Source organism: Salvelinus alpinus, chromosome 5 (genome assembly GCF_045679555.1).
Source record: "Salvelinus alpinus chromosome 5, SLU_Salpinus.1, whole genome shotgun sequence".
Classification (NCBI taxonomy): domain Eukaryota; kingdom Metazoa; phylum Chordata; class Actinopteri; order Salmoniformes; family Salmonidae; genus Salvelinus; species Salvelinus alpinus.
In genome coordinates, this window is record NC_092090.1 from 8791752 (window position 1) to 8811751 (window position 20000).

Sequence of the window (20000 nt, forward strand, 5' to 3'; positions counted from 1 at the left end):
GAACCAAATGGCACTCTGATTCCCTTATCAAGTACACTACTTTTGAACAGGGTTCTTGTCAAAAGTAGTGCACTATATAGGGAATAGGGTGCCATTTGGGACACAGGTAGTGAGAAGGAACTAAACGAGAGAGTAAATCTAATGTCTGCTACCTGTCTGTATAATGAAGCTTCTGTAAAGTTCACGACACCTTTTATGTCTGGCTGCTGGGAGCAGTAAACACTGGCTCCATCCCAAATGGAAAACTATACCCTACATAGTCCCTTTGGGTCCTGGTCTAAAGCAGTGCACTATATATGGAATAGGGTGGCATTTGGCCTGGAGTCAGTGGACATGAATTTTCTTTTCATGTCCTGCTTCTCCATCACTCACGCTTTGATGTGTACACTTTCCATTACCTTAGACCGGGGGGGGGAGTACAGCCCGCGAGACATTTTTTAAATGTATTAAATATTATTATATTTGATTTAATATTTTTGGCCTAAAATGACTCATTCCATGATACACAAACAACCTACAATAGATGGCGCTGTAGCCTGGCAAGCGCGCACTGTATTTCGGCCTACAGTCAGATTCAGAATGCGCTCAGTCATCATGGCCACTTCATTGCTTGACGACTTTTGATGTAAAAAAATAAGTGCTGCGAAAATTAGAAAAGTGGACTCTGAATGTTGTGCGTTTAAAGAAGAATGGACAGCAAAATACTTTTTTTTTTTTTTTTTTTTTTTTTTTTACTAATGTTGGACATATTCCAAGAAAGTGTTGCTGTTTTTTAAGGAATATAATCTCAATACGTCATTTTTCAAGCAAGCATGCTAACTACACTATCTCTCTGTCCTCTCAGGAAAAGGCAAGGAAGGCTTGAAAATTTGCCACAAACTTAAAATCCCAACAAAATTAGTTTACTAAACGGTGCTCTACTCCAGACTCCGTAACTAAGGCAAGCTACGTAGCGGCACATAAAAACCTAAGTATAAACCTTTTACTGAAGGGGAGTTTGTGGTGGAGACTGCTGGTATATTTTGTCCTGAGAGAAAAAGCCAATTTGAGAAAATTAGCTTATCACGCAGAACCATCACCAGGCGCGTGGAAGTGATAGATGGCTTTAATCTGTTTTTCTATAGCACTGGATGAGAGTAGTGACATCAGAGACACCGCTCCACTTAACATGTTTGTCAGAGGAATAAACGAGAACTTTGAGATAACAGAGGAACTTCTTGTGATGGAATCAACGATGGGAACAACCAGGGCCTCTGACTTATACGACAGGGTGTCTGCCTGCATGGAAAACAATGAATCTACCGTGGAACAACCAGGGCCTCTGACTTATACGACAAGGTGTCTGCCTGCATGGAAAACAATGAATCTACCGTGGAACAACCAGGGCCTCTGACTTATACGACAAGGTGTCTGCCTGCATGGAAAACAATGAATCTACCGTGGAACAACCAGGGCCTCTGACTTATACGACAGGGTGTCTGCCTGCATGGAAAACAATGAATCTACCGTGGAACAACCAGGGCCTCTCTGACTTATACGACAGGGTGGATGCCTGCATGGAAAACAATGAATCTACCGTGGAACAACCAGGGCCTCTGACTTATACGACAAGGTGTCTGCCTGCATGGAAAACAATGAATCTACCGTGGAACAACCAGGGCCTCTGACTAATACGACAGGGTGTATGCCTGCATGGAAAACAATGAATCTACCGTGGAACAACCAGGGCCTCTCTGACTTATACGACAGGGTATCTGCCTGCATGGAAAACAATGAATCTACCGTGGAACAACCAGGGCCTCTCTGACTTATACGACAAGGTGTCTGCCTGCATGGAAAACAATGAATCTACCGTGGAACAACCAGGGCCTCTCTGACTTATATGACAGGGTGTCTGCCTGCATGGAAAACAAGGAATCTACCGTGGAACAACCAGGGCCTCTCTGACTTATACGACAGGGTGGATGCCTGCATGGAAAACAATGAATCTACCGTGGAACAACCAGGGCCTCTGACTTATACGACAAGGTGTCTGCCTGCATGGAAAACAATGAATCTACCGTGGAACAACCAGGGCCTCTCTGACTTATATGACAGGGTGTCTGCCTGCATGGAAAACAATGAATCTACCGTGGAACAAAGTGACAAACGTCACAACAGATGGATCACCAAATCTAACCGGTAAAAACATTGGGCTAAAGACCAAAGTAAAAGAAGAAATAGTGATATTTCTTCACTGTATTATTTGTCAGGAAGCCCTGTGTAAAAGTCTGTTAAAGCTGGAAAATGTTGTCAAAGTGGTTGTAAAACTTTATACGGACAAGGAGTCTTAACCATCGTCAGTTCAACTTTATACGGACAACGAGACTTAACCATCTCAGTTCAACTTTATACGGACGAAGAGGCTTAACCATCGTCAGTTCAACTTTATACGGACAACGAGACTTACCCATCTCAGTTCAACTTTATACGGACAACGAGACTTAACCATCTCAGTTCAACTTTATACGGACAACGAGACTTACCCATCTCAGTTCAACTTTATACGGACAACGAGACTTAACCATCTCAGTTCAACTTTATACGGACAAGGAGTCTTAACCATCTCTGTTCAACACTTAACCATCTCAGTTCACCTTTATACGGACAAGGAGTCTTAACCATCTCAGTTCAACTTTATACGGACAAGGAGACTTAACCATCTCAGTTCACCTTTATAAGGACAAGGAGACTTAACCATCTCAGTTCAACTTTATACGGACAAGGAGACTTAACCATCTCAGTTCACCTTTATACGGACAACGAGACTTAACCATCTCAGTTCAACTTTATACGGACAAGGAGACTTAACCATCTCAGTTCAAATTTATACGGACAAGGAGACTTAACCATCTCAGTTCAACTTTATACGGGCAAGGAGACTTAACCATCTCTGTTCAACACTTAACCATCTCAGTTCACCTTTATACGGACAACGAGACTTACCCATCTCAGTTCAACTTTATACGGACAAGGAGTCTTAACCATCTCAGTTCAACTTTATAAGGACAAGGAGACTTAACCATCTCAGTTCAACTTTATACGGACAAGGAGTCTTAACCATCTCAGTTCAACTTTATAAGGACAAGGAGTCTTAACCATCTCAGTTGAACTTTATACGGACAAGGAGACTTAACCATCTCTGTTCAACACTTAACCATCTCAGTTCACCTTTATACGGACAAGGAGCCTTAACCATCTCTGTTCAACACTTAACCATCTCAGTTCAACTTTATACGGACAAGGAGACTTAACCATCGTCAGTTCAACTTTATACGGACAAGGAGTCTTAACCATCGTCAGTTCAACTTTATACGGACGAGGAGTCTTAACCATCGTCAGTTCAACTTTATAAGGACAAGGAGTCTTAACCATCGTCAGTTCAACTTTATACGGGCAAGGAGTCTTAACCATGGTCAGTTCATTCAGCTGCTCAATGACACGGAGGCAGAGCACCAGGACTTGTTGTACCATTGGACTGTGCTCTGGTTAAGCCTGGGGGAAGCATTTAGCCGTGTGGGAACTGAGAGGGGAGAGATCAGTATGTTCCTTGATACGGTTGGTGAAGCTGACGACTTCTCCGAGTTGAAAGACACCGACTGGTTCCGGTCTTACCTGAGGCCTATTGACTAGATCAGGATACATACAGTCTCCGGTCTTACCTGAGGCCTATTGACTACAGTAGATCAGGATACATACAGTCTCCGGTCTTACCTGAGGCCTATTGGCTACAGTAGATCAGGATACATACAGTCTCCGGTCTTACCTGAGGCCTATTGGCTACAGTAGATCAGGATACATACAGTCTCCGGTCTTACCTGAGGCATATTGGCTACAGTAGATCAGGATACATACAGTCTCCGGTCTTACCTGAGGCCTATTGGCTACAGTAGATTAGGATACATACAGTCTCCGGTCTTACCTGAGGCCTATTGGCTACAGTAGATCAGGATACATACAGTCTCCGGTCTTACCTGAGGCCTATTGGCTCTCGTACGCCAAACCTCATCTGATTTCCGAGCATCTGACTGATCTGTAAGACAAATAGAAAACACAATACATCTCAAATGAATACATCTTGATTTAATAAACCATTTAACCTTCTACAAGCAAAGGGGCTCATAAGCCCCAACGTCAAGCACTCTGTGACAACTGTATCAGTCGAAAGTGCTATATAAATATACACTGATTGATGGATTTGCATTTACACAGCAGCAAACAGTAATACTGCTGTTCTCTCTTCACTATTCAATATCCCTTTCAGCTCACGACAACATGGTGGAAACCCAGCTAGTAAGGGTCAGGGTTCTGGAGAGACAGAGACAGAGAAACACAGACAGTAACAGAGACAGAGTAACAGAGACAGTAACAGAGTAACAGAGACAGTAACAGAGCAACAGAGACAGTAACAGAGTAACACAGACAGTAACAGAGCAACAGAGACATTAACAGAGACAGAGTAACACAGACAGTAACACAGACAGTAACAGAGACAGTAACAGAGGCAGAGTAACACAGACAGTAACACAGACAGTAACAGAGACAGAGTAACACAGACAGAGTAACAGAGACAGTAACAGAGTAACAGAGACAGTAACAGAGTAACACAGACAGTAACAGAGCAACAGAGACAGTAACAGAGACAGAGTAACACAGACAGTAACACAGACAGTAACAGAGACAGTAACAGAGGCAGAGTAACACAGACAGTAACACAGACACTAACAGAGACAGAGTAACACAGACAGAGTAACAGAGACAGTAACAGAGTAAGTAACATAGACAGTAACAGAGTAACAGAGACAGAGTAACAGAAACAGTAACAGAGTAACAGAGACAGTAACAGAGTAACAGAGACAGTAACAGAGTAACAGAGACAGTAACAGAGTAACAGAGACAGTAACAGAGACAGTAACAGAGACAGTAACAGAGACAGTAACAGAGACAGTAACAGAGTAATACAGACAGTAACATAGACAGTAACACAGACAGTAACACAGACAGAGTAACAGAGTATTGGAACCAGGGACTGTAGAGACGCCTCACTGAGATGCAGTGCCTTAGACCGCTGTGCCACTCGGGAGCCCAGGGTCCCCTCCACCCCTGGTACAAACTAATACACCTGGTACAATCTAATACACCTGGTACAATCTAATACCCCTGGTACAATCTAATACCCCTGGTCCAATCTAATACCCCTGGTCCAATCTAATACCCCTGGTCCAATCTAATACCCCTGGTACAATCTAATACACCTGGTACAATCTAATACCCCTGGTCCAATCTAATACCCCTGGTACAATCTAATACACCTGGTACAATCTAATACACCTGGTACAATCTAATACCCCTGGTACAATCTAATACCCCTGGTACAATCTAACACACCTGGTACAGGTCCCCTCCACCCCTGGTACAATCTAATACACCTGGTACAATCTAATACCCCTGGTCCAATCTAATACCCCTGGTCCAATCTAATACCCCTGGTCCAATCTAATACCCCTGGTACAATCTAATACACCTGGTCCAATCTAATACCCCTGGTCCAATCTAATACCCCTGGTCCAATCTAATACCCCTGGTACAATCTAATACACCTGGTACAATCTAATACCCCTGGTACAATCTAATACCCCTGGTACAATCTAATACCCCTGGTACAATCTAACACACCTGGTACAGGTCCCCTCCACCCCTGGTACAATCTAATACACCTGGTACAGGTCCCCTCCACCCCTGGTACAATCTAATACACCTGGTACAGGTCCCCTCCACCCCTGGTACAATCTAATACACCTGGTACAGGTCCCCTCCACCCCTGGTACAGGTCCCCTCCACACCTGGTACAGGTCCCCTCCACCCCTGGTACAATCTAATACACCTGGTACAGGTCCCCTCCACCCCTGATACAATCTAATACACCTGGTACAATCTAATACCCCTGGTACAATCTAATACCCCTGGTACAATCTAATACCCCTGGTACAATCTAATACCCCTGGTACAATCTAATACACCTGGTACAATCTAATACACCTGGTACAATCTAATACCCCTGGTCCAATCTAACACCCCTGGTACAATCTAATACACCTGGTACAATCTAATACCCCTGGTACAATCTAATACCCCTGGTACAATCTAATACCCCTGGTACAATCTAATACCCCTGGTACAATCTAATACCCCTGGTACAATCTAATACACCTGGTCCAATCTAATACACTTGGTCCAATCTAATACCCCTGGTCCAATCTAATACCCCTGGTACAATCTAATACCCCTGGTACAATCTAATACACCTGGTACAATCTAATACACCTGGTACAATCTAATACACCTGGTACAATCTAATACCCCTGGTACAATCTAATACCCCTGGTACAATCTAATACCCCTGGTACAATCTAATACACCTGGTACAATCTAATACACCTGGTACAGGTCCCCTCCACCCCTGGTACAATCTAATACACCTGGTACAATCTAATACACCTGGTACAATCTAATACACCTGGTACAGGTCCCCTCCACCCCTGGTACAATCTAATACACCTGGTACAGGTCTCCTCCACCCCTGGTACAATCTAATACACCTGGTACAGGTCCCCTCCACCCCTGGTACAATCTAATACACCTGGTACAATCTAATACACCTGGTACAATCTAATACACCTGGTACAGGTCCCCTCCACCCCTGGTACAGGTCCCCTCCACCCCTGGTACAGTCTAATACACCTGGTACAGGTCCCCTCCACCCCTGGTACAATCTAATAGACCTGGTACAATCTAATAGACCTGGTACAATCTAATACACCTGGTACAGGTCCCCTCCACCACTGGTACAATCTAATACACCTGGTACAGGTCCCCTCCACCCCTGGCACAGGTCCCCTCCACCCCTGGTACAATCTAATACACCTGGTACAGGTCCCCTCCACCCCTGGTACAATCTAATACACCTGGTACAGGTCCCCTCCACCCCTGGTACAATCTAATACACCTGGTACAGGTCCCCTCCACCCCTGGCACAGGTCCCCTCCACCCATGGTACAGTCTAATACACCTGGTACAGGTCCCCTCCACCACTGGTACAGTCTAATACACCTGGTACAGGTCCCCTCCACCCCTGGTACAATCTAATACACCTGGTACAGGTCCCCTCCACCCCTGGCACAGGTCCCCTCCACCCCTGTTACAATCTAATACATCTGGTACAGGTCCCCTCCACCCCTGGTACAATCTAATACACCTGGTACAGGTCCCCTCCACCCCTGGTACAGGTCCCCTTCACGCCTGGCACAGGTCCCCTCCACCCCTGGTACAATATAATACGCCTGGTACAGGTCCCCTCCACGCCTGGTACAGGTCCCCTCCACCCCTGGTACAGGTCCCCTCCACGCCTGGTACAGGTCCCCTCCACGCCTGGCACAGGTCCCCTCCACGCCTGGCACAGGTCCCCTCCACGCCTGGTACAGGTCCCCTCCACGCCTGGTACAGGTCCCCTCCACCCCTGGTACAGGTCCCCTCCACCCCTGGTACAGGTCCCCTCCACCCCTGGCACAATCTAATACACCTGGTACAGGTCCCCTGGTACAATATAAACTGAACAAAAATATAAACGCAACATGTAAAGAGTTGGTCTCATGAGCTGAAGTATAAAAGGTCCCAGAAAGGTTTCATACACACAAAAATATGTTTACATCCCTGTTAGTGAGCATTTCTCCTCTGCCAAAATAATCCTTCCATCTGACAGGTGTGGCATATCATGAAGCTGATTAAACAGCATGATCATTACACAGGTGCGCTTTGTGCTGGGGACAATAAAAGGCCACTCTAAAAATGGGCAGTTTTGTGACGCAACACAATGCCACAGGGAGTGTGCAATTGGCATGCTGACTGCAGGAATGTCCACCAGAGCTGTTGCCAGAGAATTGAATGTTCATTTCTCTACCATAAACTGCCTCCACATCCAGCTTCTTCACCTGTGGGATGGTCTGAGACCAGCCACCCAGACAGCTGATAAAACTGAGGAGTATTACGGTCTGTAATAAAACCCTTTTGTGGGGAAAAACTAATTCTGATTGGCTGGGCTAATTCTGATTCTCTCCCTCCCCTCCCGGAGGACCTGAGCCCTAGGACCATGCCTCAGGACTACCTGGCCTGATGCCTCAGGACTACCTGGCCTGATGACTCCTTGCTGTCCCCAGTTCACCTGGTCGTGCTGCTGCTCCAGTTTCAACTGTTCTGCCTGTGGCTATGGAACCCTGACCTGTTCACCGGACGTGCTACCTGTCCCAGACCTGCTGTTTTCAACTCTCTAGAGACAGCAGGAGCGGTAGAGATACTCTTAATGATCGGCTATGAAAAGCAAACTGACATTTACTCCTGAGGTGCTGACCTGTTGCACCCTCTACAACCACTGTGATTATTATTATTTGACCATGCTGGTCATCTATGAACGTTTGAACATCTTGGCCATGTTCTGTTATAATCTCCACCCGGCACAGCCAGAAGAGGACTGGCCACTACTCAGAGCCTGGTTCCTCTCTAGGTTTCTTCCTAGGTTTTGGCCTTTCTAGGGAGTTTTTCCTAGCCACCGTGCTTCTACACCTGCATTGCTTGCTGTTTGGGGTTTTAGGCTGGGTTTCTGTACAGCACTTTGTGACATCGGCTGATGTAAGAAGGGCTTTATAAATACATTTGATTGATTGATTGATTGATTGGGCCTGGCTCCCCAGTGGGTGGGCCTATGACCAGGTCCCCTCCACCCCTGGCACAATCTAACACACCTGGTACACGTCCCCTCCACCCCTGGCACAATCTAATACCCCTGGTACAATCTAAGACACCTGGTACAATCTAAGACACCTGGTACAATCTAATACACCTGGTACAATCTAACACACCTGGTACACGTCCCCTCCACCCCTGGTACAGTCTAATACACCTGGTACAGGTCCCCTCCACCCCTGGTACAATCTAATACACCTGATACAGGTCCCCTCCACCCCTGGTACAGTCTAATACACCTGGTACAATCTAATACACCTGGTACAATCTAATACACCTGGTACAGGTCCCCTCCACCCCTGGTACAGTCTAATACACCTGGTACAGGTCCCCTCCACCCATGGTACAGTCTAATACACCTGGTACAGGTCCCCTCCACCCATGGTACAGTCTAATACACCTGGTACAATCTAATACACCTGGTACAGGTCCCCTCCACCCCTGGTACAGTCTAATACACCTGGTACAGGTCCCCTCCACCCATGGTACAGTCTAATACACCTGGTACAGGTCCCCTCCACCCATGGTACAATCTAATACACCTGGTACAGGTCCCCTCCACCCCTGGTACAGTCTAATACACCTGGTACAGGTCCCCTCCACCCCTGGTACAGTCTAATACACCTGGTACAGGTCCCCTCCACCCCTGGTACAGTCTAATATAACTGGTTCCTGCTGTATTCGTCCCCTGGTCTGCTCTACCCTTTAAAAGGGCCCATCTGCAGTTGAAACAATAACAAAGTGTACTGTTTCGGTAAGAAGCTGAGGGATGGGGCTGGAGAAATGTACCCACTCTTAAATTCATAGACCCGAGCTATGGATGCAGGGACGAACCTGATAGTTTTAACCATGTTTTGAGTCTATACAGCGTTTGTTTACATTAACTTTGTCTACCAACATTGGAGTAAAACAAGCTTGTAATTTGGGTTGGACTTGGCTGATGAGGCCTTTATAAAAGTGATGTCCTTTAAGAATCAATGTGTACGTGTCATTAATGTATAAGTCCACAATGGATGTTCTTTAAGAATCAATGTCTACGTGTCATTAATGTATAAGTCCACAATGGATGTTCTTTAAGAATCAATGTGTACGTGTCATTAATGTATACGTCCACAATGGATGTCCTTTAAGAATCAATGTGTACGTGTCATTAATGTATACGTCCACAATGGATGTTCTTTAAGAATCAATGTGTACGTGTCATTAATGTATGAGTCCACAATGGATGTTCTTTAAGAATCAATGTGTACGTGTCATTAATGTATACGTCCACAATGGATGTCCTTTAAGAATCAATGTGTACGTGTCATTAATGTATGAGTCCACAATGGATGTTCTTTAAGAATCAATGTGTACGTGTCATTAATGTATACGTCCACAATGGATGTCCTTTAAGAATCAATGTGTACGTGTCATTAATGTATGAGTCCACAATGGATGTAACAACACTATTGAAGGTCAGGTCCAAACCCCCAGCATGCATCTCTATTGTAGGCCTTGTAGTTGCACATCTTGATTTTATTTCTCTGTGTAGTACAGCTAAGGGGGTTTGTGAAATGTTGCAAATACATTTGATGTGAGGGGAATAGGTAGATATTTTGGACAGACTAAATTCATGGTTCTTTCCAAGTGGCTTCTAGGTTAAGTGGCAAATGATTCAACTGCTTTGTATTTCGTTAGTGTAAATTCAAACAAAAGCAACTAGCTAAAACATTACTGTTATTCAGCAAATACAAGTTAATGGTTTAAATGCAGTTTCTGCTTGTTTAACTTTGTTCTGTGGGGTTAACATGGAGTCAAGTGAATACTGTTTTTTTGTGCTTTAAAAATTTGGCTTTGCATCTCTTCTGGGCTAAATCTCTTCTTTAGTCAATCTTCTCCTCCCATTTCCTCCCTAATGTTTATTTCCAGATTTGGTGCCTGATATAACTCTGATATCAGAGTTATGAGTCTTTCTCAAGAGCCACGGAGGGACCAGGATTGACATGATATCTTCACAATAGGTTGTGAGGCTGAGAGAGAAAATAGTGAACAGGAAGTGACACAAACAGTAAAAACTATAAACTCAGAGCTGCTTTGTGGACATGTTTGATATGTATTTATTTACAATGAGGTTTGCAGCAAAGTATAAATACCACATTTGTTTTATTTAACCTTTATCTAAACTAGGCAAGTCAGTTAAGAACAAATTCGTATTTAGAATGACGGCCTACACCGGCCAAACACGGACGACGCCGGGCCAATCGTGTGCCGCCCTATGGGACTCCCAATCACGGCCGGTTGTGATGCCGCCTTGTGACTTGGAAGGGTGAGAGTGTTGAAAAGGGGGCCCCATCTCTCACAAAATAGAAGGAAACACAGGTTTTGGGCTGAAATAAGAGCCAAGAACATCTCCAGCTCTCAGACAGAGAGAACTACAGCATGTCAAACACCATGTGGTTCCTTGTGTCAATGTAAACATGTCCCCAAAGTCAAACACATGTATTGTAGGCCTATCTGGGTGACTGAATATATTGTAGGCCTATCTGGGTGAATGAATATATTGTAGACCTATCTGGGTGAATGAATGTATTGTAGGCCTATCTGGGTGAATGAATATATTGTAGACCTATCTGGGTGAATGAATGTATTGTAGGCCTATCTGGGTGAATGAATGTATTGTAGGCCTATCTGGGTGAATGAATGTATTGTAGGCCTATCTGGGTGACTGAATATATTGTAGGCCTATCTGGGTGACAGAATGTATTGTAGGCCAATCTGGGTGACTGAATGTATTGTAGGCCTATCTGGGTGAATGAATGTATTGTAGGCCTATCTGGGTGACTGAATATATTGTAGGCCTATCTGGGTGACAGAATGTATTGTAGGCCAATCTGGGTGACTGAATGTATTGTAGGCCTATCTGGGTGACTGAATATATTGTAGGCCTATCTGGGTGACTGAATATATTGTAGGCCTATCTGGGTGACTGAATATATTGTAGGCCTATCTGGGTGACTGAATATATTGTAGGCCTATCTGGGTGACTGAATATATTGTAGGCCTATCTGGGTGACTGAATATATTGTAGGCCTATCTGGGTGACAGAATGTATCGTAGGCCTATCTGGGTGACAGAATGTATCGTAGGCCTATCTGGGTGACTGGATGTATTGTAGGCCTATCTGGGTGACTGGATGTATTGTAGGCCTATCTGGGTGACTGAATGTATTGTAGGCCTATCTGGGTGACTGGATGTATTGTAGGCCTATCTGGGTGACAGAATGTATCGTAGGCCTATCTGGGTGACTGGATGTATTGTAGGCCTATCTGGGTGACAGAATGTATCGTAGGCCTATCTGGGTGACAGAATGTATCGTAGGCCTATCTGGGTGACAGAATGTATCGTAGGCCTATCTGGGTGACTGGATGTATTGTAGGCCTATCTGGGTGACTGGATGTATTGTAGGCCTATCTGGGTGACTGGATGTATTGTAGGCCTATCTGGGTGACTGGATGTATTGTAGGCCTATCTGGGTGACTGGATGTATTGTAGGCCTATCTGGGTGACTGGATGTATTGTAGGCCTATCTGGGTGACTGAATGTATCGTAGGCCTATCTGGGTGACAGAATGTATCGTAGGCCTATCTGGGTGACTGAATGTATCGTAGGCCTATCTGGGTGACAGAATGTATCGTAGGCCTATCTGGGTGACTGAATGTATCGTAGGCCTATCTGGGTGACTGGATGTATTGTAGGCCTATCTGGGTGACTGGATGTATTGTAGGCCTATCTGGGTGACTGGATGTATTGTAGGCCTATCTGGGTGACTGAATGTATTGTAGGCCTATCTGGGTGACTGAATGTATTGTAGGCCTATCTGGGTGACTGAATGTATTGTAGGCCTATCTGGGTGACTGGATGTATTGTAGGCCTATCTGGGTGACTGGATGTATTGTAGGCCTATCTGGGTGACTGGATGTATTGTAGGCCTATCTGGGTGACTGAATGTATTGTAGGCCTATCTGGGTGACTGGATGTATTGTAGGCCTATCTGGGTGACTGGATGTATCGTAGGCCTATCTGGGTGACTGAATGTATTGTAGGCCTATCTGGGTGACTGGATGTATCGTAGGCCTATCTGGGTGACTGAATGTATTGTAGGCCTATCTGGGTGACTGAATGTATCGTAGGCCTATCTGGGTGACTGAATGTATTGTAGGCCTATCTGGGTGACTGGATGTATTGTAGGCCTATCTGGGTGACAGAATGTATCGTAGGCCTATCTGGGTGACTGGATGTATTGTAGGCCTATCTGGGTGACTGGATGTATTGTAGGCCTATCTGGGTGACAGAATGTATTGTAGGCCTATCTGGGTGACTGGATGTATTGTAGGCCTATCTGGGTGACTGGATGTATCGTAGGCCTATCTGGGTGACTGGATGTATCGTAGGCCTATCTGGGTGACTGGATGTATTGTAGGCCTATCTGGGTGACTGGATGTATTGTAGGCCTATCTGGGTGACTGGATGTATTGTAGGCCTATCTGGGTGACTGGATGTATTGTAGGCCTATCTGGGTGACTGGATGTATTGTAGGCCTATCTGGGTGACTGAATGTATCGTAGGCCTATCTGGGTGACTGAATGTATCGTAGGCCTATCTGGGTGACAGAATGTATTGTAGGCCTATCTGGGTGACAGAATGTATTGTAGGCCTATCTGGGTGACTGGATGTATTGTAGGCCTATCTGGGTGACTGGATGTATTGTAGGCCTATCTGGGTGACTGGATGTATTGTAGGCCTATCTGGGTGACTGGATGTATTGTAGGCCTATCTGGGTGACTGGATGTATTGTAGGCCTATCTGGGTGACTGGATGTATTGTAGGCCTATCTGGGTGACTGGATGTATTGTAGGCCTATCTGGGTGACTGGATGTATTGTAGGCCTATCTGGGTGACAGAATGTATTGTAGGCCTATCTGGGTGACTGGATGTATTGTAGGCCTATCTGGGTGACTGGATGTATTGTAGGCCTATCTGGGTGACTGGATGTATTGTAGGCCTATCTGGGTGACTGGATGTATTGTAGGCCTATCTGGGTGACTGGATGTATTGTAGGCCTATCTGGGTGACTGGATGTATTGTAGGCCTATCTGGGTGACTGGATGTATTGTAGGCCTATCTGGGTGACTGAATGTATTGTAGGCCTATCTGGGTGACTGGATGTATTGTAGGCCTATCTGGGTGACTGGATGTATTGTAGGCCTATCTGGGTGACTGGATGTATTGTAGGCCTATCTGGGTGACAGAATGTATTGTAGGCCTATCTGGGTGACTGGATGTATTGTAGGCCTATCTGGGTGACTGGATGTATTGTAGGCCTATCTGGGTGACTGGATGTATTGTAGGCCTATCTGGGTGACTGGATGTATTGTAGGCCTATCTGGGTGACTGGATGTATTGTAGGCCTATCTGGGTGACTGGATGTATTGTAGGCCTATCTGGGTGACTGGATGTATTGTAGGCCTATCTGGGTGACTGGATGTATTGTAGGCCTATCTGGGTGACTGAATGTATTGTAGGCCTATCTGGGTGACTGGATGTATTGTAGGCCTATCTGGGTGACTGGATGTATTGTAGGCCTATCTGGGTGACAGAATGTATCGTAGGCCTATCTGGGTGACTGGATGTATTGTAGGCCTATCTGGGTGACTGGATGTATTGTAGGCCTATCTGGGTGACTGGATGTATTGTAGGCCTATCTGGGTGACTGGATGTATTGTAGGCCTATCTGGGTGACTGGATGTATTGTAGGCCTATCTGGGTGACTGGATGTATTGTAGGCCTATCTGGGTGACTGGATGTATTGTAGGCCTATCTGGGTGACAGAATGTATCGTAGGCCTATCTGGGTGACTGGATGTATTGTAGGCCTATCTGGGTGACTGGATGTATTGTAGGCCTATCTGGGTGACTGGATGTATTGTAGGCCTATCTGGGTGACTGAATATATTGTAGGCCTATCTGGGTGACTGGATATATTGTAGGCCTATCTGGGTGACTGGATGTATTGTAGGCCTATCTGGGTGACTGGATGTATTGTAGGCCTATCTGGGTGACTGGATGTATTGTAGGCCTATCTGGGTGACTGGATATATTGTAGGCCTATCTGGGTGACTGGATGTATTGTAGGCCTATCTGGGTGACTGGATGTATCGTAGGCCTATCTGGGTGACTGGATGTATTGTAGGCCTATCTGGGTGACTGGATGTATTGTAGGCCTATCTGGGTGACTGGATGTATTGTAGGCCTATCTGGGTGACTGGATGTATTGTAGGCCTATCTGGGTGACTGGATGTATTGTAGGCCTATCTGGGTGACTGGATGTATTGTAGGCCTATCTGGGTGACTGGATGTATTGTAGGCCTATCTGGGTGACTGGATGTATTGTAGGCCTATCTGGGTGACTGGATGTATTGTAGGCCTATCTGGGTGACTGATGGATTCTGACAAGTGAAACAGACTGTCTGGAAAACAACGTCACGTCTTCAGCCCGTGTTTTCAGCACGTATGATTGAGAGGAGAGAGTTGACTGTGACAGGCAACATGGTTGCCTTGGCTACCTGGTCTCTCTAACACTCAGGGTTCTATGTTCCTCTGGAGCGAAGGAGACGCAAGTGTCAAACGCACGTTAGTTTGCAATTTCATCGTGTAAAAACTGGCGCACTTGCATTTTCCAGCCTTTACCTCAGGTTTGGAAATCCATCTGTCTAATATCAGCTTGCTTCCGCTGAGGTGGGACAGGTAGAAATATTGGAAATATCTCGTAAATAATAAATATATATTTCAGAAAGCGCAACTAGAGATATTTAAGAACGACCTACAGCTGGTCTTAGCGGTAACCCGGGTTACGTCATTGGTTTAGCCAATGAGAGAAACAGAGAGAGAAACAGAGAGAGAGAGATGGAGAGAAACAGAGCGAGAGAGCGAGAGAGCGAGAGAGAGAGAGAAACAGAGAGAGAAACAGAGAGAGAAACAGAGAGAGAAACAGAGAGATACACAGAGAGATACACAGAGAGTGTATGTACATGCAGCGATAGAGGTGAGGTGACATGGAGTCAGGTGTTTGATGCCTGATCAAAGACCATCTCTGTACACAGAGAGACAGTTCACTTCTGTACCAGGTGGCCATCTGCTGTGTCTGCTGTTGACACTATGAACATGTGTCCATGCTATCAAATTCACTTTCAAAGGCTGTCTCTACAAACAAGGCCCCTGGATTGAATTCTATACCAAGTCTCCATGTCTGATATGACTCTAACATGCAGACCACACCGCTCGCGTCGCAAAAACAAATGTACCCACACATGTTATTCAAATCATTGCACCCACACTGCTCGCGAGCGGCTGCGTGACCAGGCACTAAAATAGTAATTGGTTCTATGTGTGACGCTCAATGCGCTGCAAGTCCGGCCTCTCCCATCTCCACAAAATCAACTTGCGGACGCGCGTGCGGTTTGGTCAGCATGTAAGGAGGCAGGTAGCCTAGCGGTTAGAGCGTTGAGCCAGTAACTGAAACGTCGCTGGTTTGAATAACCAAGCCGACAAATAAAAATAAAAATCTGTCGACGTGCCCTTGAGCAAGGCACTTAACCCTTATTTGCTCCAGGGGTGCCGTGCTACTATGAAACAACATTTCACTGCACCTATCGGGTATATGAGACAACAAAACACGTTTTGTTTTTCTATTGACACACTCTTACAGTAGTAAGTGTTTTTTAAAGAAAATAAAATGTATACAGTGCCTTCAGAAAGTATTCACACCCCTTGACATATTTCACGTTGTTGTGTTACAGCCTGAATTCAAAATAGAATACTTCAAAAAAATATATTTCTACACACACAAAACCCCATAATGACAAAGTGAACACGTTTTTATACATCTTTTGCACATTTATTTTAGAATCACCTTTGGCAGCGATTAAAGCTGTGAGCCTTTTGGCTAAGTCTCCTGGATTGTGCAACATTTGCCGATTTATTCTTTTTAATTTTTTTTTCGAAGTTTGTCAAATTGGTTGTTGATCATTGCTAGACAACCATTTTCAGATCTTATCGTAGATTTTCAAGTAGATTTAAGTGAAAACTGTAACTTGGTCACTCAGGAACATTCACAGTCTTTTTTTTTTATCCTGAAAAACTCCCCAGTCCTTAACGATTAAAAGCATGCCCATAACATGATGCAGCCACCACTATGCTTGAAAATATGGAGAGTGGAACTCAGTAATGTGTTATATTGGATTTGCCCCAAACATATATTTTTTTATTCAGGACAAAAAGTTAATTTCTTTGCCACATTTATTTTGCAGTATTACTTTAGTGCCTTGTTCCAAAACAAGAGGATGCATGTTTTGGAATATTTTTATTATGTACAGGCTTCCTTCTTTTCACTCTGTCATTTAGGTTAGTATTGTGGAGTAACTACAATGTTGTTGATCCATCCTCAGTTTTCTCCTATCACAGCCATTAAACTCTAACTGTTTTAAAGTCACCATTGGCTTCATGTTGAAATACCTGAGCAGTTTCCTTCCTCTCCGGCAACTGAGTTAAGAAGGACGCCTGTATCTTTGTAGTGAATGGGGTGTATTGATACACCATCTACAGTGTAATTAATAACTTCACCATGCTCAAAGGGATATTCAATGTCTGCTTTTTTTTTTACCCATCTACCAATAGGTGCCATTCTTTACTAGGCATTGGAAAACCTCCTTGGTCTTTTTTGATGATACTGTGTGTGAAATTCACTGCTCGACTGAGGGACCAGATAATTGTATGTGTGGCGTACAGAGATGAGGTAGTCATGTTAACACACTATTATTGCATAGTGTTAGTCCATGTAACTTATTATGTGACTTGTTAAGCACATTTTTACTCCTGAAGTTATTTAGGCATTTCAGCTTTTCATTTTTTTATTAATTCGTAAATATTTCTAAAAACATAATTAAACTTTTACATTATGGGGTATTGTGTGTAGGCCAGTGACCCCAAAACTCTCAATGTAATCCATTTTAAATTCAGGCTGTAACACAACACAATGTGGGAAAAGTCAAGCGGCGTGAGTACTTTCTGAAGGCACTGTAGAATCTGTGTGTGTGCCTGCATACTACTGACCTTTGACCTGTGTATCTCTCCATCATCATCCTCTCCTCCGACGCCCAGTATCTTCCTGGTCTTCAGCCGGCTCACCAGATCTGTCTGGCTGTGCTTCTTCATCAGAGGGGGTTGGGGTTTGCTGCTCATGGCTGATACGGGGGGCGGTTACGACCTATGACTCCTAAAAACCACAACATAACAAGAGAAAGATGGGGAACATGGGTTGTGTTCATAAGGGCACGTCGTAGCAAAACAGTATGCATCATAAAACGCAAAACAAGCGTTTCTTATTCGTTAAAGTTCATATAGTTCACTCCTGAAAACCACAACATACACATAGAATACAAAAGTAATCCAATCTAAAGTAGTGCACTATATAGGGAGCCATTTGGGAGTTAGACTTATGTCCCTCTGAGGTGAGGGGTGACGCTACGGTCCTGAGGGGTGACACTACGGTCCTGAGGGGTGACGACGCTACGGTCCTGAGGGGTGACGACGCTACGGTCCTGAGGGGTGACGCTACGGTCCTGAGGGGTGACACTACGGTCCTGAGGGGTGACACTACGGTCCTGAGGGGTGACGACGCTACGGTCCTGAGGGGTAACGACACTACGGTTCTGAGGGGTGACACTACGGTCCTGAGGGGTGACGCTACGGTTCTGAGGGGTGACACTACGGTCCTGAGGGGTGACGACGCTACGGTCCTGAGGGGTGACACTACGGCTCTGAGGGGTAACGCTACGGTCCTGAGGGGTGACGCTACGGCTCTGAGGGGTGACGCTACGGTCCTGAGGGGTGACGCTACGGTCCTGAGGGGTGACACTACGGCTCTGAGGGGTGACACTACGGCTCTGAGGGGTGACGACGCTACGGTCCTGAGGGGTGACGACGCTACGGTCCTGAGGGGTGACGACGCTACGGTCCTGAGGGGTGACGCTACGGTCCTGAGGGGTGATGCTACGGTCCTGAGGGGTGACGACGCTACGGTCCTGAGGGGTGGTGACGCTACGGTCCTGAGGGGTGACGCTACGGTCCTGAGGGGTGACGCTACGGTCCTGAGGGGTGACGCTACGGTCCTGAGGGGTGACGCTACGGTCCTGAGGGGTGACGACGCTACGGTCCTGAGGGGTGGTGACGCTACGGTCCTGAGGGGTGACGCTACGGTCCTGAGGGGTGACGCTACGGTCCTGAGGGGTGACGACGCTACGGTCCTGAGGGGTGACACTACGGTCCTGAGGGGTGACGCTACGGTCCTGAGGGGTGACGCTACGGTCCTGAGGGGTGACGCTACGGTTCTGAGGGGTGACACTACGGTCCTGAGGGGTGACGACGCTACGGTCCTGAGGGGTGACGACGCTACGGTCCTGAGGGGTGACGACGCTACGGTCCTGAGGGGTGACACTACGGTCCTGAGGGGTGGTGACACTACGGTCCTGAGGGGTGACACTACGGTCCTGAGGGGTGACGCTACGGTCCTGAGGGGTAACGACGCTACGGTTCTGAGGGGTGACGCTACGGTCCTGAGGGGTGACGACACTACGGTCCTGAGGGGTGACACTACGGTCCTGAGGGGTGACACTACGGTCCTGAGGGGTGACGACGCTACGGTCCTGAGGGGTGACGACGCTACGGTCCTGAGGGGTGACACTACGGTCCTGAGGGGTGACACTACGGTCCTGAGGGGTGACGACGCTACGGTCCTGAGGGGTGACGACGCTACGGTCCTGAGGGGTGACGCTACGGCTCTGAGGGGTAACGCTACGGTCCTGAGGGGTGACGCTACGGTCCTGAAGGGTAACGCTACGGTCCTGAGGGGTGACACTACGGTCCTGAGGGGTGACGCTACGGTCCTGAGGGGTAACGCTACGGTCCTGAGGGGTGACGACGCTACGGTCCTGAGGGGTGACACTACGGTCCTGAGGGGTGACACTACGGTCCTGAGGGGTGACGACGCTACGGTCCTGAGGGGTAACGCTACGGTCCTGAGGGGTGACGACGCTACGGTCCTGAGGGGTGACGACGCTACGGTCCTGA

General features: G+C 46.3%; 1 protein-coding gene across 1 annotated transcript in view; it reads right to left on the reverse strand.

Annotated features, from left to right (window-relative positions):
• Nucleotides 1–20000, reverse strand: part of LOC139575473 (tumor protein p53-inducible protein 11-like) — an 80791-nt gene that overhangs the window by 37511 nt on the left and 23280 nt on the right. The window contains exons 2-3 of the mRNA XM_071400470.1: nucleotides 17985–18147; nucleotides 4014–4072 (exon numbers count right to left, since the gene is read on the reverse strand). Coding sequence (XP_071256571.1) covers nucleotides 4014–4072; nucleotides 17985–18113 — 188 coding nt within the window. The 5' untranslated portion in view covers nucleotides 18114–18147. The remainder of the gene's footprint in view (nucleotides 1–4013; nucleotides 4073–17984; nucleotides 18148–20000) is intronic.